The sequence below is a fragment of the Sturnus vulgaris genome, chromosome 9 (assembly GCF_052056855.1).
Source record: "Sturnus vulgaris isolate bStuVul1 chromosome 9, bStuVul1.hap1, whole genome shotgun sequence".
Taxonomy (NCBI): Eukaryota; Metazoa; Chordata; class Aves; order Passeriformes; family Sturnidae; genus Sturnus; species Sturnus vulgaris.
In genome coordinates, this window is record NC_142251.1 from 29,939,620 (window position 1) to 29,967,536 (window position 27,917).

The 27,917-nt window shown below is 45.0% G+C and overlaps 1 protein-coding gene across 1 annotated transcript; it reads right to left on the reverse strand.

Moving 5' to 3' along the window:
- Positions 1-27,917, reverse strand: FAM20B (FAM20B glycosaminoglycan xylosylkinase). The gene is made up of 8 exons (XM_014874750.2): positions 27,863-27,917; positions 20,985-21,515; positions 17,830-17,916; positions 15,458-15,567; positions 11,759-11,930; positions 7,928-8,119; positions 5,564-5,623; positions 1-3,440 (listed from the first exon to the last, which is right to left on the reverse strand). Exons 2-8 carry the CDS (start codon positions 21,359-21,361, stop codon positions 3,209-3,211), a joined length of 1,230 nt encoding a protein of 409 aa, XP_014730236.1. The 5' UTR covers positions 21,362-21,515; positions 27,863-27,917; the 3' UTR covers positions 1-3,208.

Below are 27,917 nucleotides of genomic sequence, written 5' to 3' on the forward strand. Positions count from 1 at the left end.
TTAGGCGATCCATCAATGTTGCTTTATTAAAATCTTTATTCACACAATGTTACTTTATATGGGATCTGACCCTGGGGCATAGGAGTAGCAAGTCATGATTGCATTCTGTTTGCTTATTAGCAACTCCATTTGTGCAGCAGCTCCCAGGGGCCTCCTCTGGCACATCCAAGAGGGGGTCTGTTTCCAGCATCTTGCTCCAGCTGCTGTGGTAAATAAATTACCTTCTTAATAAATTAGTACTTTTGAGTCGAAGTTTGTTTGGCAAGACACACTCCAGTTCATCAGCTGCTGGAAGAGGAACTGACTGGAGTGTAGTGTCTCCTCCCCCTGACAGCTGACTTGGGAAGGAGGAGGTAATTAGCAGATGGCTGATGAGGCTCTTTAATTAGTTCTTGATTTCTGTGCTTCCAGTGCTCTGATATCATTGATAACCATGACACAACCAGTGTGTGACATCTGGGCCAGCGGGTGACACGTGCACAGTGAACAAGAATCAGAAGGTGTCTCAGAAACCTCCTGGACAGAGCACCTGCCTTGCAAACAATGTTATTTTTCAGAGTTTCAAGCAGACCCTGTTGGCACGTGGATGCTGTTCCTCATTTCCTTTGCAATGGTTACTATTTAAAACCTCTCGGGGTTCTGTGTTCAAGCAAAAACGATCATCACTGCCAAAAGGGCAGAAACTGTCACAAGGCCAAAACCAGATCTTCCTGATTTTGGTTTAAGAGAGGAATTTATTTTTCTTTCCTGCTGCAGAACACCAAAAACCAGTAGTGTTTACAGCAATCAGAACCAACAAATAAAGAACCAACCCCAAAAAAACAACCATTTCTTGCCTCCTTCTACTGATAATGCTGGACTTCATGCCCTTTGTCCACAGTAAACCAAAGTAAACCAATACCCTGCTTTAAATCTTTGACATTTATACTGGGGAAAACTTATCCCCAGGTTCCATTTGACAGCAAAAGCTTTAGCTTAGAGCAATATGTTAAGTCCTCAACACTAATTTAATTTCAAAGACTGAAAGACCTTTTTTGAACCCATTATTAAATCAAATGTAAATATCAAGAATGATCATATAGAAATCAAAAATTAAATTTTGGTAGATCCCTCCCAAAATATTAAGAGCTCATGATTAAGCTCAAAGAGAAGAATATGCTTTTAGAAATGCTACAAGCCACCAACCATGTGCTTTGCCATTTTCCCTTTGGGTAAATAATCTGAAATTTCCTTAAATCAGCACTTGCTCCTGCCCCACAGACACCACCCACAGCTTCTAAAGTGTGTTCTGTTATCAGGTGATAGAGGCACAAGCTCCACAGTATTCCCAAAGCTGGTTGTGTGTCACCATACTGACTAAGAACTCCAGATCCCATCCCAGCATCTCATTGCTCTGGGGCACACCTGTGATTGTGGCCAAGTCCAGAAGAGAGCAAGAATACCATAAATTCAATCTCAGGTAAATAGTCACATTCTACTTTCAAGATACTCTGCTCATGTGATGAGAAAAACACTTCAACAAAACAAACTGAGAGCTGCATTTTTCAGAAAAACTCTCTCCCTGACACCTCCTGGATCAGGTGTGGCCAAGGTGCAGGAACTGGAAACAGCTCTTTACTTGCCTGCAGTTACAGAAATCCTGACAGGAAAATCAAGGAAAAGGGCTCAAGCTGACATTTTGGTGCTCTTGCTCTCAAGTCCAGTAATCTGTAATCACCTGGGGAAGGGAGCTCTTTCCTTACAAGAAGGACCATACTGGCTGAACACTGATGCAAAGCTGTTCAATTTGGGAATAGTGATGAAGCTGCTTCTCTTCTCGAGACACAAACTGAGACCAAGGTGATCAGTTTTATGGCACAAACTCATTGGCAGCACAGGCTGCAGTGCTGAAGGACAGCAGGACTAGCACAAGGTGAATGCTGCAAGCCTGCCCTGAAAAGACAACTTTTCTGGTCACCAGGATGACCATCCCGGGCAGAACATCACAGTGAGGTTGCAGGAAGCAGCTGGGGAAGGCAGAAAATGAAAACCTCCTGGAAGTGGTCACAGCTGCTGAGCTCAGCCACAGCCAAACCAGGTGAACGTGGGACCCCAACAATGGTGTTCCAAGAACAGCAGTGCTGAGCTGTGGTCACAGCGAGCAGCAGAAAGCTCTCTCAGGTGAGATGAAGAAGACAAACCACAGCTCAGGGTCTGCACACCTCAGGTTACTGCTGGTGACTGGGGAAGTCCAGCAAACATCTCTTCCCCCAGTCCCACACACCCAGAGGCTCCACAGCACTCAGGGCTCACAGTAACACAGCCTGACCTCGCTACACAGAACTGCTTCCAAAGACACATTCTGTCCTCCTCAGCTACAAGAGAATGAAAATTTGGTTATAATGGACACAGGACTGCAAGGATATTTTCTCTACTCAGATCTTTCCAGATTCCTTATAAAACAAGTGTCAAGACACATGGAAACTTACAATAACCCCTTAATTTTCAAGTGCTGTATAACCACCCTGTCCTCTCCTACAGCTCCGACCCTGTGGATAAACCTTTAATAGGACTTCAGCAAAAACAGTGAAGCATTATCACATGTGAGGCAACCCCTTTTCCCAGCCTTTTATCAAGGAAAAGCCGAGTGAGCAGCAGAGGTCCCCTCTCCCCCACCTCAGACAATCAGAAGAACATCCCACCCTCGGGGGAGTGGCACAACTCTTCAGTCTAATAGTTATTTTATTTGCCCCCCACTCGTTCTCTAGAGAAGCAGTAAAATGCCCAACCAGCTCAGAGCTGATTATGTACAATCCTGAATCAGACAAACTTGCCAGAGTATGGGGAGAAGAGAAGGAGAGAGGACTGAACTGTTCATGTCTGTTTGTCCCCTCCAGATTCAGTCCACCAAGGATTTCTGTATCCCACACTCTGCACCAGCACCGAGAGCCATTTTTATCCAGCGTGACGCCCACTGCCGGCAATGGACACGCCACAGTGGCCACAATGCCACCACGGGGGCTGAGCCATCCGAGGCCCCCTTCCCACCCCTCACTGCTGCCAGCCCAAGGAAAAAGACAGTGTCACCTCCCTTCCTCTGGCTCAGGAACTTTCCTGTTCATGTCAGTCCATCTTGGCCACAGCCCTTCTGAACTGATTGTGCTGTTTTTCTATCACTTTTTTGTTTGTTTTTTTTGAAAAAGGAGTTTCATCTTGTGTTCCACTACGATTACAAGTGAGACAGAGTCATCCTGTCTTCCACCAGCACAACATCTGGCCCAAACTGGTCTGTGCACTGCTTCACTGTAGCCAGGATGCTGAGGAGCCGCTGGTCCAGGGCATCCAGGTGAGGGTCAGAGAGCACAGGTGAGATGGGGTCATGTGACATGGCAGTTTTTAAGGCAGACTTCAGGACTCCATTCTTCAGGTAATTCAGCCTGTTCCAGGTAGAAACACGGATGCTGCAAAAGAAACAAAAACATGTAACCACACCACAGTCCTGCTGCATCCCACTGGGAATACCAGAGCCAGCCTCCTGAGGGAGCCTGGCACACCAAGAATGGAGACTCATTGTAGAAGTGGGTTTGAGGTGGCAGAGTCCAGGCGGAACTGCATCAGAGACAGGATCTAACGAAACTTGGAAACTGAAGGTGATGAAGAATCAATCCATGTGTGACATGACTCTGATGTTATACAGGAACACTTCTGGCTGAGAGCACAGAAGGTCTTCAATCCTGAGGCCTCCCAGACACATAGGAGGGGAAAAGGGAAGGGGAAAAGGGAAGGGGAAAAGGGAAGGGGAAAAATCAACGAATTTAAACAAAAGTCAGGTCACCTCAGGAAGAGCATCACTGACCAATAATGAATCACAAAGGACAAAAGGCAGTTGACTAAACTTCCATGAACGAGAACACAGCAGTGACCTTTCCTCTTGACTGGCCACTGAGCTTGTTCTTGTCAGCCCATCTCTCAGCTCTCATGTTCTGTGAAGTATCTCTGTATTCTCCCCCAGATCTTTCAGGGCCAAATTTTTAGCACCCCTGGTCTTAACTCTTGGGGGGTTTGATGGCCTCTAATAAAACCAGCAAAATAAGCAAGTGTTGTAACAAACCTACAGTTAAAACAATTACACAAATTCATTCTTACATAGCATTTGCCCAGAACCATAAAGAAGGAATATCTGAAAAGCAGGAAATTGCAAAGTCTCTTACAGAGATAAGCTTCTCCTCTGGTTACACTGGGGGGGAATCAAGATGACAAGGACTCCAGAAGAATCTCAATAAAGCATGAAATTAAACATGCATTTTAAACTGATGTAGGAAAACAAAAGAATTTGAAAATTCTTTAACTGTTTAAAAGGATCTTGCAGAACACAGGCCAGGTGTACTGCAGCATGCAGGGAGCTGGGCTTAGTGCAAGCAGGATGAGAGCTCAGGCTTTCTGCAAAGTTCCCACGTTTCAAAGGTCCCAGAGAATTTGGAAGACAGAACCTTTCAAGGATAAGCTTCATGGACAAGCTCCATTTGGAGGGCTTGAAGGAGTTAATGTTGAAGTATCTGAGTCAGGAAACTGATATCTCAGTATTTTTCTTCCTGGAAATTTTCACAGAATCCCAGAATGGCTTGGACTGGAAGGGACCTTAAAGAACATCTCATTCCAACCCCCTTTCCATGGGCAGGGATATCCTCCATTAGACCAGGTTGTTCCAAGCCCTGTTCAACCTGGCCTTTGAACACTTCCAGGGATGGGACAGCCACAGCTTCTCTGGACAACCTGGGCCAGAGCCTCCTCACAGGGAATAATTTCTTCCCAATATCTCATCTAATTCTGCCCTCTTTTGGTGTGAAGCCATTCCCCCTTGTCCTGTCACTGCAGGCCCTTGTCCCAAGTGCCTCTCCTGCTCTCTTGGAGCCCCTTTAGACACTGGAAGGGGCTCTGAGGTCTCTCCAGGGCCTTCTCCTCTCCAGGCTGAACACCCCAGCTCTCTAAGGCTATTCCAGAGGACAGGTACTCCAGCCCTTGGAGCATCTATTTCCTAATGAAAAGTAGCAATGGCCTGGTAAGAGAGTAGACACAGAACAGAAATCAGAAAGTCACAGCCTGTGAAAATAAAACCACGGTTCACAAGGCCAAAGCAGAAACAAAACTCTGCAAAGAAATTACAATTTTACTTGAGAGGAGCCCCCTGAGCAGGACTGCAGTTTTCTTTAGAAACCATCTTTGAAATTATTAAATTGCCAGACACGTTGGATCATTCGCTTCTGTCAGGGAGAACTCAAGCTGGGATGTGAACTTTGATTTGTCAGGAGCTGGATGGGGACAGCTGCAGATGCAAAGAACCTGTCACATTGACTATGGATAGATCTGAACCAGCGACCTGCAGCTAACCCTCCATGACAATGGATTCCTCAGCTTCTTGGGCAGTGACAATCCATCAAACAGACAATATCTCCAAAAAGTACTGCACTGTGGACCCCAGCAAACCTTTTTCAGCTTGCCAGAAGGCTCCCAATTTAATGATATTGCAAACCTAAGGAGAGCAATTACATAAGCAAAAAGAAGAGCACCCCTGTGTTTCACTTACATGCAGCACTGATAGAGAGGAGCCAAGATGCTTCTTTCATCCAGGGCAGGGTTTCCAAAGCTGAAAAGCAAAATTAAAACCAAGTGAACCAGCTGAACTCCTAAGGTTGTTCTCAACATAAAGAGCTTTGTAAAGAATTCAGAGAAATCAATACTAGGCAATTTCATGCTCCAAGTGATCAAATAATTTAAATTAAAATACAAACAGGTCATGACCAGTCACAGATATAACTCTCACCAGTGTCAGCTAAGCAAGTAAACAGAAGCAGCACCAAGCATACCCAGTTCTTTATCAGACCAAGGCACCTTAGAAAGGCATTTCAGAGGAGTTTAGAAATGATGCAGGGGTAAGGAATAACTGGTACTCTGGGCATGCAGAATGGGAGCTTTTTCTGTCTGACACAGCAGGGCAGGGAACGAACCAAACAGCAGCAACCATTAGAGCAACAGTTCCTTAACAAGGGGATCAACTTAAACATTTCAAGCCAGAAGGCTTCCATAGCTTCATCTCAACACATGCTGGATTTATCTTCCATAGTTTCATCTTCCTCATAATACTATTTTCAACTAAGAACTTTCCCTTCAATAAAGGTAAGTTGCTGTAGGGGCCTGGCATTACACTGCCCAAATAATTCTGTTATTCGTGGCTTTAAAACTAAATAAGCTCCCAGGAAAGTGGTCATGGCAACAAGGAGCATCTGCTCTTACACAATTTAGTTTTAGGTAGCCTTGTAAGAAACAAGGAGTTGGGGTCAATCATCCTTATGGATCTCTTCCAAATTGAGATCTACCATGATTCTATGAAAAACTGTCCCCTACCCATTATTTCAAAGGAGCTGAAAGCAATTTTAAATTTTATTATAAATAAATCACTTAAATTTTCAAGAAAACAATTTACTGTCAGCCTGCAAAGCCCCACCAGAAATATTTTTATAATGCCATAGGAAAGTACCATAACAAAAGGACTTGACCTTCAAACCCCATATTCACTTCCAGTGACTGATTCATTACCTTCCTTCCTCTTAGGACATTGCCAGTGAGTAACAGAAAGAGCATTTTTACCAAATTCACCTAAAGCAGTAGTAATTAAGCAGTCCCAAGGTGGAATGTATCCTGCTGCCATAGTGGAGTATTACTGAACAGGCTGATGACAGAAGAATGGATGGAAAGATGGAAGGAAGGATGGAATCCACTATACAAAAGACAAATGGGAAAAGAAAGGTAACTCCAAGCCTTCCAAGGTCTCCTGTGCTGTGTACACTTGGTCCAAGTGGTGTGCAAAGCCAGAGCAGAGCCTGCCACAGGAACTGCTGGCCCTTCACAGAAGGAAAACTCACTGCCATGGCACATGGGAGTGCCCACTAGAAAAATAAATAATCCTGAACTGCTGGACTAAATTATGAGAAAGGCAAATAGATGGATCTTTATGTTTTTAAGAAAAATTAATCAAATTGTTATTATTTAAACAAGGCTGTGTCTTCAATATGATTTTTAACATAAACTATAGCAGACAACATACAAAAAAATTATAGCAAAGAAGGAAGAACTCACATTCTAAACACGTTTTAAAAACATTTTTGTTTGGGTATGAGTTAATGTCTACATTTAGAACATCATTTTTGTGTTTGATATGACTTTTACTTCCATGTTAAACTTTTAACCTTTCAAAGCCAGAAGGCAGGGAGTGCCACATTATTCAGAAACACATTTTTGAAAGATCTGTTTTTATTACAGCGCTCACTTATACTGACTGGTGATAAATAAAATAGCCTAAATTTTCAATCTTCCATTAATTAAAAGCCTAAAAGGAAAGGTCTTTTCTGGGGATAGGAGGAGAGACTTGAGCAAACCTTTGAAAATTGCTTTGGGAAATACTGTGTTAACTGGGGAGTTTCTGTAGCTTGAGTAGGATTTTGCCAGGACAGAAGAGTATCTAAAGCACAGAGCAGAATCACAGAGTCCTAGTTTGGTTTGGAAGAGCTGGGTTAAAGCTGATTTTGTTCTACCCCACTGCCATGGGCAGGGACACCTCCCACTAGATCAGGGTGCTCCAGGCCCCATCCAGGGATGGGGCAGCCACAGCTTCTCTGAGCAACCTGTTCCAGGGCCTCACCACCCTCAGAGGGAAGAATTTCTTCCTAATATGTGATCTAAACCCACTTTCTTGCAGTTTGAATCCATTCTCCCTTGTCCTGTCAGCACCACAGCCTTTGAAGGACCCTAAGATTTGGTGAATAATTTGTGGTAAAAAGGAAAGACTACTACGAAAGACATTAAAGAATAAATTAGTGAGAGAAACAGAGCCGATAAACGTGTGCCCTTGCACTCACCACTGCCAGGCCAACAGGACTGTCCCCAGGCTCACCTCTTGGCATTATCCAGCAGGATGAGCATGCTGGCTCCCTCATCATCCTGGAAGCTCTCGTAGTGGTGCCGGTCGGCGTTGCCGATCAGGTAGTCAAAGATGGCCGTGTCGATGATGTCGAGCAGGCGCGGGCCCGAGTCGTACGGGGATGTTTTCTTCACGGCATCGCAGTAGCTCTCGTCGTACTCCCACCTGCAGCCAGAGAGGAACCAAGCAGCCCTTCAGGGAACCACCACTGCACAGCCACAGCAGCTACAGCTGCCCTCAGTCACCTTCGAGTGCACCGAGAAAGAGGAGCAGCCCAGGCTAGACAAAGAAGGAAGAGTTTGACAACAGTGTTTCATGAGAAGAGTAAACCCTGCATTAACATCCCAGCCTAGGCACCAGGCTGTAGTTTCAGTTCAAAGATACACAAAGATCAACTTCTGATGGAAAACAAAGTCAGAGTTTGCTTCCTCACAACTCCACAGTGGCCAGGCTATGTTATGGGAACATTACTGCCATGCCTTGCCTCCCTCAGCTTCCCAAGAACACTTCAGTACTGTGTCTGTTTCCATTGCCTTGAGCTGTTTCCATCTGGCTTTCCAGCCATCCTCTTCCTTTTTTCTTTCTAATGCAAATATCCTCATCGTGGCTAGTAATGAGCCCCTCTGCCTCCAGGAGAAGGGCTTCAATGTTCACTCTCCTTCACTCTCAGCTGTCTCTTTCCTCCCCACTTCCTTTGCAAAGCATCTCACCTTCTTCTCCACTGACAAGATTTCAATCTTCCCTCTTATCTCCTTGTCCCTCTACACGTAACCTTGTAACACTGACATCGTGTCTCAATTCTCCAAAGCTAGGATTTTAAATTTTCTCATTTTCTTCTTTACAGCTTTCAAAAGCTATTCAGCACCACCACCAAAACAGCCAAATCTCTGGTGTATATCCTTTCCATCTGTCAACCTAAATAACAAGGACATCTTCCATGTAAGGACTGAAACAATCCATCACAAAATAGCAGTTAAATTAGAAATGCCTTAAACCATCTGTGATTTGGAAACAGAGATGGAGGAAACACAAGTGGGAGAGACTTGCTGACATGCTCAAAACTGCAGATAGTAATAAAAGTAGGAAGATCAGAATTTAATTACTACAACTGCCATATATTTCACTTCATCTTCCAGAAGTCTTGAGCCAGAGGTCTCAATATCTCACCTTTTCTCCAGGTATCCAAATCAGACAGCTTAAAAAAATCTTCTCAATGCTTCTGATAACACACATGTTCCTCAAATGCTGTGCCTAAATCCCCCTAGGAAGAGGGATCTTTGCACCAAGGTCCAACTCACACTCAACTTGTAGCACAAATCCACACAGCGACAGTCTCAGAACCTCTTCTTGTTCTGGATACATTTCTTATGCTGCATCCCACTCTCCCTCAAGTGTTTCTTTTTCTCTCATTTTACTTCAGAGCAGTAATCTCCTTGCCACAATTTTTCAGATATACTGTGCTCTCTCCCGCCTCAATTTCCATGCAGTCTTTCAAGAGAGACTTCTACCCAACACTCACTTCTGATCATTTATATCATATTAGCACAGGCTTTGGAAGGTCAGGGATTTTGTCCATTACACCTCCATTAAAAATTACGTACACTAATGTGCCTGTGTGAATTATGTTCAAAAGATCAACTCAGAACAGCAGCTAGAGCAGGAAAAAATTCTTACAGTTATTTTTCCACAATTACCAGGCACAGAAAAAGGAGAGCATGACACCAAGAACCTTTAATTCTGATCTCTCAAAGTGAAATGTGCAGTATGACAAGGTAAAAACCATCAGAACCTTGTAACCTCATCTGAAGGAGGCAAGTGTGAGTTTAAATACACCAAATGTCAAATCAGCACAGGAATCAAGGTAAACCCCTGTGTAAACAGGCAGGATGTGATAAAAAGGAGCCTCTCAATAGGAGGAACACCTCCCAAGAAATTCATCCCGTTCATTACTGCAATGTATAGTGTACTGAACACAGCTGATTTTGACCTGCTGGGAAAGAGAAAACATCTGCTGCTCAAAATTCAATCTGTGCATTTCATACTCTAAAACAATTCAACAGAGCCTTTGGATGAGATTCTTTCTGACAACAATCACATCATTGGAAATCAATGCATACTTTAGATCAAGGACTGAAAATCTCTTCTGATCATTTTCAAGTTCAAGACAGATTTGGAAAAATTTACTAAGCTCAGACCCATTTGTTCTGGTCATGGCAAAAACATCTCCACCTCAGGAACTCAGATGTGTTACATCTATTGTAGAATACTGCTTTTAGAAGGATAAATGTGGAACTTAGCATTCTTTACATGCTGAGCATGATCACCAAATTCAAAGCAAAGGACTTTCCAGGGTGTGTTGATTTGGCACGGCCTGATTTTTTGGTAATGGGGGAAGGCCACAGGGGTGGTTTCTGTGAGAAGCTGCTGGAAGCTTCCACCATGTCTGACAGAGCCAATCTCTGATGGCTGGCAGCAGAAACATGATGAGCAATTCCCCAGCGTGGAACCTGGACAAGATCGACCCCTTGGCACCGTGGGATCTTGCAAGAATCTTTGAATTGGTGGAAGTTGACAATGGTACCTACACGCAGCAGTTCTTCTAGTTAGAGAACAGGAGCAAGTGAGGACATGTGAGGGAGAACAACAAGGAGACACCAATATCAGTGGAAAAGAAAGAGGGGGAGGAGGTGCTCCAGTTGTCAAGAGCCGAGATTCATCTGCAAGCCATGGTGAGTACCACAGTGAAACAAACTGTCCTGTTGTAATGCATGAAGTCCATGCGGCATGCAGAGATCCACACAGCCTGTGGGAAAAGCGCTCATGCTGGAGTGGGTGGATGCCAGAGAAAGCTGTGTTCTAGTGAGAGACCCGAATAGAGAGGGCCCTTGCTTCCAGAGAAAGAAGAGAGAGGCCTTGATTCCAAACTAGAGCAGCCTATCCTTAAAAGACTGCACCCCATGGACAAGTGACCCACTCCACAACACTTTTGGGATGACTGTTTGCCCATGGGAGGGACTCCACATCATAGCAGAGGAATGACTCCTCTCCCTGAGCAAATGGAAGAAGATCTCGAGTGATGAACTGACCAAGACCCCCATGACTTGTCTCTTTGTGCTGTCAATAGGAAGGAGGGAGGAGCTGTGGGGAAAAAAAAGGTGTTTCAAAGGCTTATTTTACTTCTTATTATCCTCCTGTGACTCTGTTAATAATAAATTTATTTTATACCTTTAAATTTAGAGCGTTTTGTTTTTTCCCAATCCTTATCTCAACTCATGAGCCCTTCCTTAATTTTTTTTCCCTCTCCTCTGTCCAACTGTAACAGAGAGGTTGAGTGAATGACTTTCATGAATGCCTGGCATTTGGCCAGTGTCAAACCACAACACAGGGCCTAGCTTAAGTTCAACCAGTTCCACAACTCTGAAAACAAACTACAAGGATCATGAAATTAGCTATGGCACAGTGCCACCACATTTCAGGGGCTATAGCATGAACAGGTCCAGTGGCACAAGAGAAGAGTCTTAGTTTGCCCACAGACAAGATTTTCAGACTGCATTGTGGAGTTCTGTTCCAGCCAAGATACAGAAAAAAGACAGTGCTTAGTATTGTGGAAAACAATGAAGATTTTTTTCTTCTTCATTTTAATTTAAATTTTATTCTTGGCTTCTACTGTTGTGCTAAGAAAGCTGTGGACACAACTGGAGGTTTTGAAAGCACTTAGAGCTCTTTAATTAACCACTGTATTTGCAAGGGCCATTTTAGTGTAAATTATCATCTCTAAAGAGTAACACTGCCATGTTGTCATACCTGGCAAGTTTGCCTTCCCGGTAAGTCCTGCCCCAGGGGTGCCGGTGCTTCTGGAGGGGCCAAACATCGGGCAGCCACAGGGTCACTGAGCCCTCCATGATGTCCCCGTCTGCACAGGCTGGCTCTGTTTCCCGACAATAGTAGCACTTCCCATAGAAGCAAGTATTATTTCCTTAAAAAGAAAAATTAAGAGGTATTAAATTAAGAGGTATTAATCCAAGGAATCCAACTGAAATTCAAGAGCATGCTGTTGCAGCAGAGGCTTCCCCATGACAGGATTTCACTGCACTTGTCTCCTTGCTTCCTGTCTCTGAGAGGGAGAGGCTCAAAAGAGATTACACAGACATCCATTCATTCAGCAAAATTAAAGAATAATATGACAAAGAGAGAGCAATTATAATTTCTAATGACTTTATCGCTCTGAGAATTAATACATTACACTATCAACAAGTTTTTGTGATCCTTTCCTAGTCCCAAGGACCCTGACTTTGCAATGTTAACACTGCTTTTCACATTTCATACTTCATGTGTCAGGTTTTCCCACTGTTATAGTTTTGATACGACAATTTAAATATACTCATTTTTCTGTTGTGAGACAGAACCAGGAGCAAAAGGAAGGCAGGCCTAAAACTTAAAAGGGTATAAAAAGAAATTTATTAAAAACACAAAGAAAGAAAAAAAAACAAATTCAGAATAAGATCTTTAGACCACTCCCTCCTCCCCTCTCCCAACCTTCATAACAACAAAACAAACACACAAAAAACTACTTCAGTCAGTTCCCAACTTAAATACTCCTTTTCAGTTCACTTCAGAGAGAGAAGTTTCCTCTTGTCAGGCCATAGGGACTTCTCCACAAGGAGAGCAAAAAATCAGTTCTCTTGTGGCTTCCCTTTCACGATTCGCATCCGCTTGGGAAAAAACTCGCAGATCATGAAGCTCCTCCCAACTTCACAGCTTTCCCAAAGCTGTGCTTATGGGCTATGTCACACTCATGGGGTATTACTTTTAAGAATGAATTGTTCTGAACCAAAAATTCTCTTCATCTCTTTTCTCTCTGTTCACGCTTCACCCTCAGAAAACCGAGATCCCCTTCTTTCCTCGGGGCAAAAGATTCTCCACACAGGTGTTTTTGGTCAAATGATCTATCACACGGAACACTTCAACCCCCCATGTTTTCTCCACAGTTTATAGGAATTTTCAGTGCAATATCAGTCCATCCCTACAAATTTACAAAAGGATTTTCAGCCAACCTTCATAGCATCTTCTCATTCTCCTTCCATCTAAAGAAACTTAGCTCTTCTATTCTTTTTCCTCTAACTCAAGGGAGAATTGAAAGGCCTGCAAGTCTTATCTGAGCATTGAAAGAGTTAAGGTTTCACCCAGGGAATGCAAGGCTGCAATGCTGGAGCTGTGCCAGGATCTCAGGAGACTCAGGCCATGATGGAAAGGAGGAGGGGGAACGGCTGGGACCTCACTCACCCTCCCTGGGACTCAGCTACAGCACCCACCATTGATGGCCACCCCTCCTCCCTGCCAGGCCATGCTAGCTCCCCACACAGGGGCCCAGCCCTGTCCATGGCCACCTCTCCTCTCTGCTGGGCCATGCCAGCTCCCCACACAGGGGCCCAGCCCTGTCCATGGCCACCTCTCCTCCCTGCCAGGCCATGCCAGCTCCCCACACAGGGGCCCAGCCCTGTCCCTGCCAGGCCCGTGACCTGCAGTGGAGCCAGGCCCAGGCTGGTGTTATCTGCACTGCTGCTGGAAATAAGAGAGCTCTTTTCCAGGTTACCTCCTTCAAAATGTGTGTTCACGGAGCAAACTAACTTCCTCCAACTGGTTCCTCAGGCTGTCAATAACCAAACCAGCCCCCAACTGGTCCCATCAACTCACAGAGGAAGTTCTCAAAGAGAAAAACCTCTCTGAGTCTGCCCTCCTCCAGGTGTAACCAGCACACCCACTTATTTGAAAAGGCAGACCAAAAAGAGGTACGTGAAAAGAGACACAGAACTCTGCCCTGAAACCTGCCACATGTCTCAGCTACTTGAGCTGACTCAGCAGAGGAGACGGAAACAAGTATCGTTTTCACATGATATAGGAATGCAGATCTGTCAAAGCTTCATCAGTGTCTTCTGACAGGACAAAAGCAACAAAACACTGCAGCCTTTAGTCCACAAACACTGATGCATCCTGTAGCATCAAGTAATCTGGAGCAGTCTGCATTAATACTTTTACTTTAACCTTTTCTATTTTCCCCTTCTTAACCCACCTTCGCTTGATTCTCACCAAGTTAAATCCAGTTCTATGCTCACAGATGTTCTTCCAAAATGTTCTTCAGCTATGTCTCACTTGGCTGTGATTACTCCCTTTCTTCCTTTGGTTCTACATCCAATATCCTCCCCAGAGCAGATCCAGCTCTCCAAAAGTCATGTTATTCCCTTTCCATCCTCACACATCCCTGCCTCTCAGCCAGCACTCCTCTGGAGCCCTCCATCCAGACCCTGTGCTCCCAGTATCCTGTCAGACAACTTGAGGATGTCAGAGATCATTACCAACACAGAGCTTGCAGACCAGATCTCCTGTTTGTATGGAAAGCCTCCAAGTCTCTCTTCCCATCCAGGGTCTGCAGCAGGTCTAACAAGAGACAGAATTCTTTGAGATTCTAGTTGTAACTCCAGTAAACCTCCACTGGGTATGAATAAATTCTCTCTTCTTCAAAACCCCAGGAACTTGGTCAAATCTAGCCTGACAAAAAAAAATCATAACCTCCTCCACAGATCCATTTTTTTAGTTCCTGCTTTGCAGAACACCAGTTCCAAGGAATCTAAGGAGGAGCAATTTAAATTTCTGGAGCCTTACTTCTCAAGTCAGCACTGCTGCTAGCAAAGAGCTTGGTTATCTTGGCTGAAATTAGAAAATGTAAAGCCTGCCTGAGGCAGGCACCCCATGTGAATGCCAGGAGAGTCTGGCGAGGCTGAGCTGAAACCTTCATCTGGAAGTTGCACCTTGTAAGAGGCAGTGTCAGGCAGCACGTGAGACTGCCAGCAGTGCTGCTAACAGGAACGCTACCAGTGGTAAGGAACAATCCTCTCTGGAGCCTTCTGATTAGGAAATGAAACAAATAAACAAAAGAGTAATAATTGGATTGTTTATGAAAGCCTGAGGGAGTTAAGGCTGCAGCATAAGGAATTTCTTGGTGCTTAATGACCACCTGGTAGGAGTTCACATTAATAGCTTCTATTATGTGCCCTTCACAGCATTATTACTAAACAGCACGGGGAAGTTCTGCCATGTTTGGTTGTAAATGCTCTGCAGGCTCTGATGCAGCACAAACAACATCTAATATCAACCGGTGTGTCAGCTCTATAAATTATCCCAAATCACCACTCTCTTGACATTAAAAACAACTTCGTTCTTTTCAGGTCTAGTCACAGACTTTTCTAACCATCCCTGACAGCAGAGAGAAAATTCTTACTCAAAAAATAAAAATCACATCTGTAAGAGGAGCATGAGGGAATACTACTTGAAAAAAATCAAGTCCTCCTCCCCTGCCAAACAGAGTTATCCAAGATCTCTCCTGGCACAGAAAGAGCTTCCTGCATCATGGTTAACTGTTCTATAGCTGTGTCAGGTTCTCACAGCTCTTTTTTCCCATTAAGCATTTTTCCTTTCCTGGGCAGCACAGTCCAGGAATCCACTTACCCACAGTCATGAAGGTACCCAGGAGCTGCTCCGTGGCCACTGGTTTCATCTCTGTGCGCAGATTCACAAACCTGCCAACCACCAGCGGGGCTCGGCGGAAACCCAGGATTCTGATTTGGGGTGAAAAAACACCACCTGAGAATTTGCAACGTAGGCAGCACTTCAAAATTAAAACAAAAAACCCTCACAGTCTTTGTCAGAGATGACAGAGACCAAAGAGGAAAGCTGAAGCCCTGCAGCAACCTCCTCTCTTCTCCAAGGCAAAGTAGGGAGACTCATTTTTCTTACGTGCCTGGATGTTAAGCTTGCTTTATAGGCCATCAGTGACACTCCTTTATTAAAGCATTTGCAGCAGAGCAACAGAGGATGTAACATGCTCCAACTCTCAGAATTCAGACCTCACACCAGAAATATCCATCATGTGTCTGAAGCAGTAAAACCATATGGTCCATGGGCTGGTCACCTGGAAAGATCATTTCTAATTTGTGGGAACCACTGTCTATTAAAATGTTATGCTTAACCCCAATTCAATTACACTTGAAAGCAACCAATCCAAGAGTTGTTTTGTTTGGCACAAGGAAGGAGAAGGGAAGAGAGAATGGTAGAACAAAAGTGAATGCCTGAGAAGTGCCTGGAAAAACAGAGGTGGGAAGAACAACCATAAAACTTGCAGTTACAAGAGCCAGGTTCCACTCCCATGCCTGCCACAGCCTTTGCTCTTTGACCACAAATGATTTGGGTATTTGTACGGAATTTTAAAAGTGCTTAAAGAAATAAAAAGAACAAAGGCATTTAAGTCCCAACTCTCTTAATGCACTTTTGACACCCTTTTGATAGTCTTTGTATCTCGGAAAAAGATCCTGAAAAGGCTCTTCTGGAAGAGGGACAATTGACATTCCACAGATGTATTGGGAGAGTCACTCCAAAAACTGAAAAGGATTTGTCTTAGACATTCAGTGAGTAAATCCGCTTCTGTAAGTTAAGAAAGGGCAAAACAAAACGTCTGAAAAAGTCGTGTGCATAAGGACAAAACTCAGAGCCAATACCGAGCTATGCACAGCCTGAGCAAAAGCAGAAGACAACAAGAAAACAAGCACAGAGCTTCGATGTGGAAAACCTGCCCCTGTATTTTCAGGCCACAGCTGAGAGGCCACAATCCTGGAAGGCACAGCCTCCCCATCAGTGGAGGATCCAGGATCCTTTTTGAAAAAATGGCATCCTTGGACAGGTTACTCCTGAAGAATAAAGAGGTGCAGAGCCACAGAGAAAGGCCAGAGGAAAGAAATCACAAAACCATGACCAAATGGACAGCAAAGAAGAGTTAAGTGGGATTTGGATACTGGAAAGAGGCTTTGATTGAATGTTCAAATCACTGTTTTTTCAGGGAACCCGAAGCCTGTATGCTTCGTGAAAGCACCAATGGACTGATATTTGGCTACATTATCTTGTTTTGGTCTTAATACATGCTGATTTTGGCCCACCAGCACAAGCTGGCTGTAGCAGCAATGGGTGTTACTCAACGAGTTATCATCCTAGATATTCGAATTCTTCCTAGAATTACTGATTTCTACTGCCTGTGCAATGAGATCCAGAGGTGAATCAGGACTAACAAACATCTCTTCACCACCTATGAGTTTAGTCACAGTGATAAGGCTCTTATCTATGCACTGAGAAACCTCAGCTTAAGTTCAAACATTCTATCCTTTGCTATATTTGTCCCTTCTTGTTCCTTTTCTCAAGATTTTATGTGTCTTCACCTCCAAATCTTCCTATGAGGAAACAGAGACCGTGCTCATCTCTGTTACGTGAAATTGCAGCCCTAACAGCATTTCATAACTATTGACATTCAGTGTCTGGTGTTTCCTGTCCCATTCTTTGAACATCCTGTAATTTTGATTATTTCCTTTAATCGCACCTCCATCACAAAACCACCTGGGTACTCCAAGCACAATTAGTATATGAATAGCTGGATTTCCTCTAGGATGCACTGATTCATATTTAATCTAGACTAAACTGTTAGTCTAGACATTTGTCTTGACTTTTTAGTGGACTGGACATGAATTTACCACATACATTTAGTATTTCAGCCTCCTCCATAGCATTTGGCTAAGCTCTTTCTCCCCTGTAATATTAACTAGAGTGGTTTCAGGGCTCATTCTCCTTTCCAAGCTTCACAAGTATCTAAAATGTTACACTCTTGAACAGATCTTAGAAACAAAATTTTACAGAATAAGCTAATTCTTATTTTGGCTTCAATGTGGTATATTGGCAGGTTAGAGGTAGCTCCCATCTGAGGTATATTCTTCAAATAACCCCTTTTTTTCTGGTATTTTCCAAAGACAATAAAACCAGATAAAGCAGTATTTCCATACCTATCCAAGTGAAAGGCTGCCACTTCTGCATTGTGTCTGTCGTAGCCAGCATAGGGTTCTCCTTCCACTATATAATCCCTGGCATATCTGTAATTGAAATAATTCAAATGAAGTGAGTCTGTGTAGAATTCCTGTCAATTTTGCTGTTCAGAGTAACAATTTAGTAACAATTTAATAACAGTTAAAGAGTCTCTGGGTCACTTTCCAAGTGATTGCCAATGGGAGAGGGGAAAAACATCGACGAGATTAAAGTGTCCAGTCTGTTGAAATGGTAAACAAGCAGGAAAGGTCAGTGATATACAGTGATCTCCAGGGCTTGGGAAGCAGTTCACATTCCAATTAATAAATTTTAATCCAACCACATGCCAAGTCACATCTTCGAACAACGAGCACAGGCCCTGCTATGAAACAGAGGGCTATTTATACTGAAAAGCAGCAATTCCACAGATGATTTTGGGGTTAGAAAGAATTATACATTAACAATTTTCAAATACAATCTTATACTGTGGAAGAGATGGCAAATGCAATCTTTAGTAGATAGAAAATCAACAAGCGTGAACCTGAGGACAATACTAGATATAAACAGAGCCTTTATTCTGGCAGAGAAAAGACATAATCAGCAGCAAAAATAGAAATTAGGCACTCATTGCAACAATAATGGTGTATTTTGGTGACCTGGAAGGCCTTTTGCTTCCTTTTTTATCTTTTAGTAGATGTTACTTAGTCAAGGCAAACAGCAATTTCTCAGTTTCCTGACATTTGGATCAGTGTAGATGCTGCTTTAGCACTACACTGCAGCTGAGTGTGAAATACCACAATCAATACGGAGCAAATGGGTGAAATGCAACATGTTTTCAAATAAAATAAAGCCAAATTAGGTTACCTATTTTCTCATTTCCATCTATGTATCCAATTGTGTAAACTGGATTCTTTCCAGCAGAATTTGTGCTCAAGCAATAGCAACAACAGTGTAATAAGGAAGGCGCAGAGCTCAACTTTGATGTTTTAGCCTTGCTCAGGGAGGATGTGGGGCAGAAGACAGTCCACTTCCCCAGCCTGAGCAAATGTGCCAGCTTCTCTGCAAGGCAGCTCAAAAGAGAATTCACCAGCACAGGATTCCTGCCAAATGGGAGCTTTCACCAAACCAGCATATTCTGTCACATACACCACCAGATGGGATAACAGCAAATATCACTTGTTAGTAAATTAGGCTGAATTTCAAGTGAATTTGAAGTGAGACAGCTAATCCTCAGGACATGTCCTCGAAGGCAGGTCTTTGGTATGTACTTACCGTTGGCTTTTGGAAACATGGCCACATTTTGAAAGCCACAGAGCTAAAATTTTTCAGTAAATCCTGACCAACCTCTTTGTTCCCATGTACAGTAGGCATCTAGTCCTTTCCAGAGCAAAAGTAATGAGGGAATTCCTTCTTCCCCAGATGGTAAGTTTGCTCAGAACTGTTTTTAGCAGTAACTTTGACAGAGCTTTCATGTCCAAAGCTGGTTAAACAGACTCTCTTGCAGTGCCAGAGCAGGACTCTGCCCACAAGCCTGGCTATTCAGCAGTCACAAAAAGAACATGGGTCTACCAGGATGGCCAAGGCCACCCTCTCAGTGCTCCTACAAACATTCCCAGCTGCACATGTCCTTGTTGGAGCACAGTGCCCGTGTTTGCATGCACAGACAGAACATTGCAGAACACAATTTAATGCTCAGTGAAACGCTTGATTGCACTCCCTGACACAGAAAGCTCTATGGGAAGGAATGCTGTGAATCCCCAGGGCTTTCACTGGAGGAGATGCCTCTCACATCACCAGGACTTCGTGTGCAAGGCTCACAGTGCCTGGACCTGCAGGGGAGCTCCAGCCAGAGCAGGAATTGGCTGTAGAGAGATTCTTTTTCCTCATTCTCTAATCATAGAATCACAGACTGGTTTGGATTGGATGAACATTTCGTTTCAATTCCACTGCCACGGGCAGGGACACCTTCCACTAGACCAGGCTGTTCCAAGCCCCGTCCGACCTGGCCTATGAACACTTCCAGGGATAGGACAGCCACAGCTTCTCTGAACAACCTGTGCCAGGGCCTCATCACCCTTACAGGGAAGAATTTCTTCCCAATATCCCATCTATCTCTGCCCCCTGTCACTGTGAAGCCATTCCTCTTGGTCCTGTCACTGCAGTCCCTTGTCCCAAGTCCCTCTCCATCTCTACTGAGCCCCCCTAGGCACAGGAAGGGGCTCTAAAGTCTTCCTGGAGCCTTCTCTTTCCCAGGTGAACAGTCCTAACTCTCTCAGCTGTCTCCAAGCAGAGGTGCTCCAACCCTGAGAGGATCTTTGTGGCTTCTGCATTCACTCATTAACAGGACAGAAAACCTTAATGCCTGCTTAACCCAAAATCTTTTTCTGTGATGACACTTCTCATTTGCAGAGCAATCTCCTAAACCACACCTAGCCTTACTTTTTAACATCTTTCTTCTCCTTTTCCCCAAAGACAAATAGTTCAAAAAGCTTTACAGCCGAGACTCTTCAGAAACATTCAATCATGTCAAATTTTTCTGAGGATCACTGTAAACTGAGGCCATACCATGGAATTATCACTACCCTCCATTCTTATGCTGCTTCTCCAGTACTCACCGCTGGCAGACAGGAGGCTCGGGGGTTCTCACTCTGACCTATCCAAGCCATTTTCACAGCCTACATTCAACTATACCAGACACACAGATGTACTTTTAAGACCATTGCCAAGTTTCCTTCCTTCCTTGTCCTTGAACTGTACCCTCTCCTGGCAGTCTGACACAACAAGGATGCAAAGCTTGTCTCCAAACTGCCAGAAGCTGCACTTCCACAGTCAGGAAGACACACGGCTCAGAAACATCAGGTGTAACCAACATTCCCTCAGGGCTGAACATAGTGATTATTCTTTTAATCTAAAGACAGGCTGTATTGAGCATCAAGGCTGTACAGCCTGAGACAGCTGGCACAGCAACCAAATATTACTAGAGCACCAGCAAGGCTCTCTTCCGTCTCAAAAATAACAAGATGGTCTTTCCACTTACAGAAAAATTCGTACCTTAAACGTTCATGTGCCAACACGGAGGAAAAACGTATATTTAAATAAAGCAATTATTAATGCAGTCATCGAAAGCAGTATTTACCTCTTGGGCTTGAAGACAACCTTCTGTCCTCCTTCAAGTATCAGCAAAGCTTTTAGTTGCGTCCCTTTGTATCCCACATCAGCTTTGATGATCTTCTTGGTGGTCATGGCATGCATGACAGCGCCCAGCTCGGGGGTGTCCTCGGGGTACACCTCTCGGGGCACCACCCACTGCGCGGCGATCTCCCAGGGCGACTGCAGCGTGTGCTCCAGCCGCGGGTCCAGCGCCACGCGCAGCCCCGACAGCATCCGCTGGAAGGCGCGCTGGTCCTCCCGGTTGGCAGCCGACGTGTCCAGGTTGTCGATGAGGAAAACCTTGGTGAAAATGAAGATGACGAGGAGGATGGCCAACAGCACAACTCGCTGCTTCAGCTTCATGGTGCCCTTCGGCCCTTCTCCCCTGACCCTTTCTTCCAAGCGTTACAGGAAGTCTGTTGGAGATCAGGGTGAGGAAGGGGATGTTAGTTGATGAATTTCATGCCTAACTTGCATTGTAAATGATGTCTCACCACTGAAGCATCTCCTGGTACCCCTAAAAATAAACAAAACACAAACTTACAATCCCACATATCCCACCAAACTCAAAATCAAGTTTATGTTTGGAACATAAGCCTGCATTCATAGAAAGTTGTATTTTAAAGCCCGAACACTTCTGTTAAAACACGCTGGGTTTGCTGCCTTCCTGCAGCCTTTCTGTCATCTGCATGGAAGGGGAAATTGCCAGAGAGCATCTCTGCACAGCTGAAATCATAGCAGCTGCAACCACCACGGGCAAGACTTTTGCAGGGAACTGTAGTTTAATGTGATTGCTCCAGTTTCACATGCACTCTTCCACTAGTGCGAGATCCCATGATTGCTGGTGTCCTAAAGACCGATCCCTCAGAAAAGCTCCCAGGTAGATCTTAAGACAGCTCACAAACGTGAGGACAGCTGCACAGCCTACTGTCCTGAAGGTACAAGACATAAGGACTTAATTGTTTATTGCCTTTCATTTGCTGCCACTATAATTTACTCAGCTTTTTTTCCATTCTTAAAAAAACAATGAGCTGGGGTGGGGGTTGACATCTTTACTTCCTTGCAGTTAACTAACTGTAAAACCAATAACCACAGAAAATACACAAAGTGTTTGCAATCTCAATCAAATTAACTAGAAAAAATATCCCAGACCACCAACCCTTGCCTGTTCTCAGTAGCCTCACCTACAACAGCTAAAGTCACATCTCTTTCATATATTTACAGTGGGCTGCAAGACATGCCTGGCCTCTCAATAAGCCTCGGACAGGGCAGTGATCCCATGCAAGGACCAGAGAATGCACCATCAACTGTAGTCAGTTATAAGGACAGAATTACCTTCCTAGTATTAGCTGAACGTAGTCAAAAGCCAAATGGAAAGGGGACACGAGGCACACCTCTGAGAGGCGCTGGGAGCCAGCAAGAATTTCTCTTTGCACCAGCCACATTGATCATGCAAACCTCGAACAGCACCCTGAGCTGGGGGAGGACTGACACAGAAAAGTCTTCTCATATGATTTAACAGCAAGTGTATAAATCAGCCATAATTAATCACGGCACTGGAAAAAAATGAGCTGCCACAGGCTCATTTACCAGCAGCAACCACAGGATAGCCAGGCCATGCCTTGTGAGGCACACAGAGCTTACAGCCATCAGTGCAGAATCAGGCTGGCACAACATAAGAGTGTTAGTATAAAAGGACATGCAAACCCAGAGAGGACTCCACAGCACCCAAAACAAATTTATGCGAGGTCTAGAGCAGACTCATGCAGCTACATGGCTCTCCCACATCCCTGTTATCCTCACAGCAGGATAGAGACCCCAGGAAGGGCAGAGGGCAGAAGCTTCAGGGATGCTTCAAACTAGAACTGTGGTCCCCTGATAACTGTGTAATACTGATTTTAATCTGTTGGAAAATAACTGCTTGTGTCATACTGAAAGAGAACAAATCACATGTTTATATGGAAAATAGAGCATATTACTATTGTTCATCTGGTTCTGTTTTGGCAGCCTGTTCTTCTCCAGACAGCACTTCCACCTGCCAGTTACCTGCTGCAAGCACAAGAATGAGAAGCACAGACAAGGAAGATGCAACCAAAAGATCTCATTCCTGCAGATACAAACTCACCCAGGAAGGGATCCCTAAATAATAATCATATTATTCTTAACCTTAAGCCGACAAGCAAAGCAGATTGGCTGCACCTGTGCCCTCTCATTTTAACTGCATAATTCACCTCCTTAAAACTACTAATTCCGAATCATTTTGATCTGTTATTAAGATCATTCATTTTTAAAATCCATTTGAGTTTGTAAGGACTTAGGCAGAAGAACAGAGGTTATTTCAGAACAGCTACTCCTTGCTATGAGATATGTGTATGTGTACACACACATTTAAAGAAAGACTCGCAGCCCAGTGCTGGCTGACTAAAGCATTAAAGCACAGGGCAGGATGTTCCACAGTGCTGGAGCTCAAGATGAGCACTCACTTTTCCAGACCGATTTCCAGGAATGCTGAGTTTCTCTAGGGATACTCCTCCTGGGGCTCGGGGGAGAATACAACTAGAGTCACTTAAATTAAGGGTCACTTACATAGCTTATCTTTTGTGACAGCTTTGAAATTAATTTTGGCTGAAACCCTCCAATGAGGTAAAAGAATTTACAAAAATAAAGAAAATTAAATATTTAACTATTTGCTGGTGAGTTGGCTCTCACTTTTTAGTGACATCTGAGGACATGAGTCATCAGCTGCTTTCCTCCAACAAACACCAAAGCACCCCCGAGGTTGCCATGCAATCAATTTCCCAGTGCTCCATGCACCGCCTGCACTTTGCTCCTTGGTGCCAACATTGCACTCTCTGCTCTACAAGCCAAGGGAATTGAATCCTTTTACGAACAAGTTTACCATGGTCAGCAAGAACTTGAGTTTACTGTTTAAAATTAAAGACGGCAATGGCAACAGCATTGAGGCGATGTAAGAAAATATTTTTGCAGCTTTGGAAGAAAGCAATTTGAGAAAGACAAGTCTTTGGCAAAGTCTTGGATTGGAAAGGAAGATTATGAGAACTCCAGAAGTGTCAAGCTGGCCCTGGAACGAGGTCAGAAATGAGAAAAGTGAAATAACAATACACCACCGAAATTTTAAAAAAGAAAAAATAAGGTGAGCACGTGCAGAGCTCTGTGGAACGAACAGCAAAAGGGTCTTGGACAATGACAAAAGTAAACCCAGCTAAAAAGAGAAAACAGTGAGAAGTAAACAGCCCTAGCAGCTTCTTAATGCTGTAGTCAACTGCACAGCTTGCATAAGAAATGCTTCTTGTTTTACACTACCGCTTTAGGAAATTTCCTGATCAATTCTTTCTCTTATTACAACCAGGTCTGTATTCTCAGCAAGTATGAGCCTTCATTATATAAGTAACAGCATCTCCTCAGTATCATGGTGGGGTCACTGTGCACACAAACACACGAATTAAAGCATGTCTTCTGGCATTAAATACCAACATCAGACCATTTCCCCCCCAGTTCAAAAAACAGCACGCAATTTGCCTGTTACAAAATTGCAGCTCCTATAAGCAGCCTACAAAGTTAGCAGAAAAATCCCACAAGACATTTCTTATTGGAGTCACAAAATCAATGCTGTGCCTCATACCACAATCTTATTTTTATATCATAAAGCTTTTTAGATACTATGTCAAAAATACTTGTGTGTACAATTTGCAGGGATTTCATTATGCTCCAAGTCACAAATCAGGTCTGAGGGCAGGCAAAGGTTTAGTTTGGCAGCACAAGCACACAAAAAATCATAGCTCAAACAGACGCTGATCTGAAATGGATATGGTGGAAGTAGATTCTAATTCCTGTTAAATGCATGGGGTATTTCTTATATACACTATACCTTTTGGGATCACCTATCAAAAGGCCTTTAGAAGTTCTCCAGTAAATCCTGGGAAATGCCTTGAAGAAGCATCGTATACAGTAGTGACATTTTCCTCTTCCCAAAACATCCTTCAGTCTCACCAGATCAATCTTCCTTCCCATCCTTCCCTCTCTGGCCAGCTCCTTGGCGGCTCATGCCTCCCCTCTCTGTGTGAGCCCTGTTATTTCAGGTTCCACAGGCAGGCTCCCACAGACCTTTCCTTGGATTTCTCAAACTCATTCTGTCACTTCCACTCTCTGCATGCTGCCTGCCTTGTGTACAAGTTTAGTCATCTAGTGCTCAAGGCTTCCCACATATTTACTCGTCTGCTGTTTCTCCCTCTCCTTTCCTGTTAAAACCCTCGTTATCCACAGGCAAAATCTGTGACAGTCTACGTTCAAACTTTCCACAAACACAACCATATCCCCGGTTGAGAACTACAATACTGATAAATACGAAAGACCAGAAGCATTTTAACCACTGCAATATCTCTGCCTGCAGCTGCAACAATCAGTAACCACCTGAAATATTCTCACATAGCTTTGGAAAGAAACAAAATCATTTTGTCCATCTGTCTGCCCACCTTGGCCCGTTACACCCCTTAGTAATTCTAGAATCTGTCACCTGTATTTCTGCCAAATTTGTCAGAGGAATACTTGCATGAGCTTTACAAAAACCACAGGCCAGATAGAGGACAGAAGCCTTGAGAAGCCAAGGACAACTGGGTAAATATCCCGAATCTTTCTCAGCTGCCGGCACAGCAAACAGGAACACCTGACTCAGCTGGCTGCACAAATAAGGACAGAGTGGATTGGGACACCGGCAGTTCCTGGGTGCAGCCCTAGGGAAGGAGAAGCTACCGGGAACTGAGGTTGGCGGAGCTGCTGGGGTAGGATGTGGCAAAGAACTCCCCAGGAAACCAGGCTGCCTTAATCCTCCTTGCAGAATGACTTTCTACCAAGCACCGTTTCCTATGGAAACAAAGTTTATATAATCACACTTTTCACTTGGATCCGCCAGCTAATTCCAAACACATCTGAGAGGACAGTAGATGTTTTGAAGACAGGGTTTATGTGTTTATTGGACGCTGGCAGCCAGGGGTGCTGCAGGAAGGGCGGCAGCATTGGCTCAACAGTTGTCTGCTTGCCTTGGCCATGTGGGCAACCCATGTGCACACAGCCGGTAGGGGCAGAGAGCTGGGAATGCCATGTGGGCAGGGAGGGATTGGGAGCACGGAAATGGGAAATGGTACAGGACACGGGCAGGAGCCAAGGGCACTGATACAGAGGGTGCTGGGACCTGGTCAGAAGACAGCCAGAACAACTCTCCCTTGTCCCTATCCTAGTTACTGACATTCCACCTGACCACTACAGGTCAATAAAGCCAGCTGGAAATGCTTTAGGGAGCCTTGTTCCACTTGGAAACGAAGCCAAGGTAACAAGAAAATTCTGCAGTTTCCCCTCTCCACTTGACATCCACTTTATTCAGCTCCTACATAAGACCAGCACAGGAAATTTAATGAGGGTCCATGGACCCATCTGGCTTTTAGCAGCCTGTCTCTGCTGTAGGATGGTGCCAATCAGCCTCTCCCACTCCTGAGGAGAGGCAGTGGGATTCTGGTGTCAGAACCAAGCTGACAACTTTGTACCACGAAGCAAAATAAACTTTGTACCTCAAATGGAGACAAATCTTGTAGTGACTGTGTAGGTCAGACTTAAAGATACGAGGAGTGCAGGGATCTGTTTTCAAATTAAAGCAAGACACAACAATGCCTGTTCTGTAATAAGTACCAGGTGGAATCCACTCACAATGAATCCACGGCAAACCTAGGATCTACATTTTACAGTTTACTGTGTTTACTCAGCCCCTAAAGTACTATGGATGTTGTAGGGCCTCAGAAGGTACAACAAAACAGCTGCAGTGCTTATGCACATTTGTATCCAGAAAGAATCCAAAGAGATATATATCCTTTAAAAAAGGTTAAACCCGTGGCTCTGACAACCACAGTCAGCGCTTCTATGAACACACATTGTATTTTTCCACCAGTGGACAGTGACCTTCGCCAAGCTGTGACTGGCACTCGGTGCGAGCCCATGGTGCAGACGGCTGTTCCGAAGGGTTAAGAGATGCCCAGAGAGGCTCCACAGCTGTACGGGGCTCCGTCCCCGGCTCAAAGCGGGCATCCAGGAGAGGAATGAACCGCAGGAGCGCAGATAAAAATTCCCATCTGCCAATGCTGCGGCCGCGGACGAAGCCGGGGGGTGTCCGGGGGCCGGACCTGTCCGGAAGGACGTGGAGGTGCTGGAGCGAGTCCAGAGAAGGGAACAGAGCTGGGGAAGGGTCTGGAGCACAAGTCTGGTGAAGAGCGGCTGAGGGAGCTGGGGGGGCTCAGCCTGGAGAACAGGAGGCTCAGGGAGACCCTCTCGCTCTCCACAACTCCCTGACAGGAGGTTGTGGCCAGGTGAGGTTGGGTTCTTCTCTCAGATAAAAAGCGGCAGGACAAGAATACGGAGCCCCAAGCTGCGCCAGTGGAGGTCCGGGTTGGACATAGGGAGGAATTTTTCCACGATAAACGGTGATTATGTATTGGAATGGGCTGCCTAGGGAGGCGGCGGAGTCACCGTCCCTGGAGGTGTGTAAGGAAAGCCTGGACGTGGCACTTGGTGCCATGGTCTGGTGACAAGGTGCTCTTGGGTCACCGGTTAGACTCGACGATCTCGGAGGTCTTTCCCAGCCTCACTGACTCCCTGATCCTGAGATTCTCCCGCCGCCGGGGCCCCTCCGGCGCTCCGCGGGGCGCAGCCGCCCCTCTGCCCCCTCCCTCCCGCCGCCAGACCCGGGCGCCCCGGCTCTACCCGCCCCGGGCCGCGGCGCCGCGTCCTGTCCTGTCCTGTCCCGTCCCGTCCCTCAGGCGCCGCCGGCCCAGCCCCGCCGCTTGCGCCCGCCACACTCACCGCGCCCGCCGCCCGCCCGCCATGGCCCAGCCGCCGCCGGCCCCCGCCAGCCCCA

What these genes read in the sequence shown, in the direction of transcription:
- FAM20B (XM_014874750.2), bottom strand. Translation starts at nt 21,361, where the DNA reads ATGAAGCTGAAGCAGCGAGTTGTGCTGTTGGCCATCCTCCTCGTCATC. An exon ending in GCAGCCTTTCACTTGGATAG is followed by an intron (nt 15,568 to 17,829) that starts GTATGGAAATAC and finishes ACCCCAAATCAG; the next exon opens with AATCCTGGGTTTCCGCCGAG. An exon ending in CGGGAAGGCAAACTTGCCAG is followed by an intron (nt 8,120 to 11,758) that starts GTATGACAACAT and finishes CTCTGGCTGCAG; the next exon opens with GTGGGAGTACGACGAGAGCT.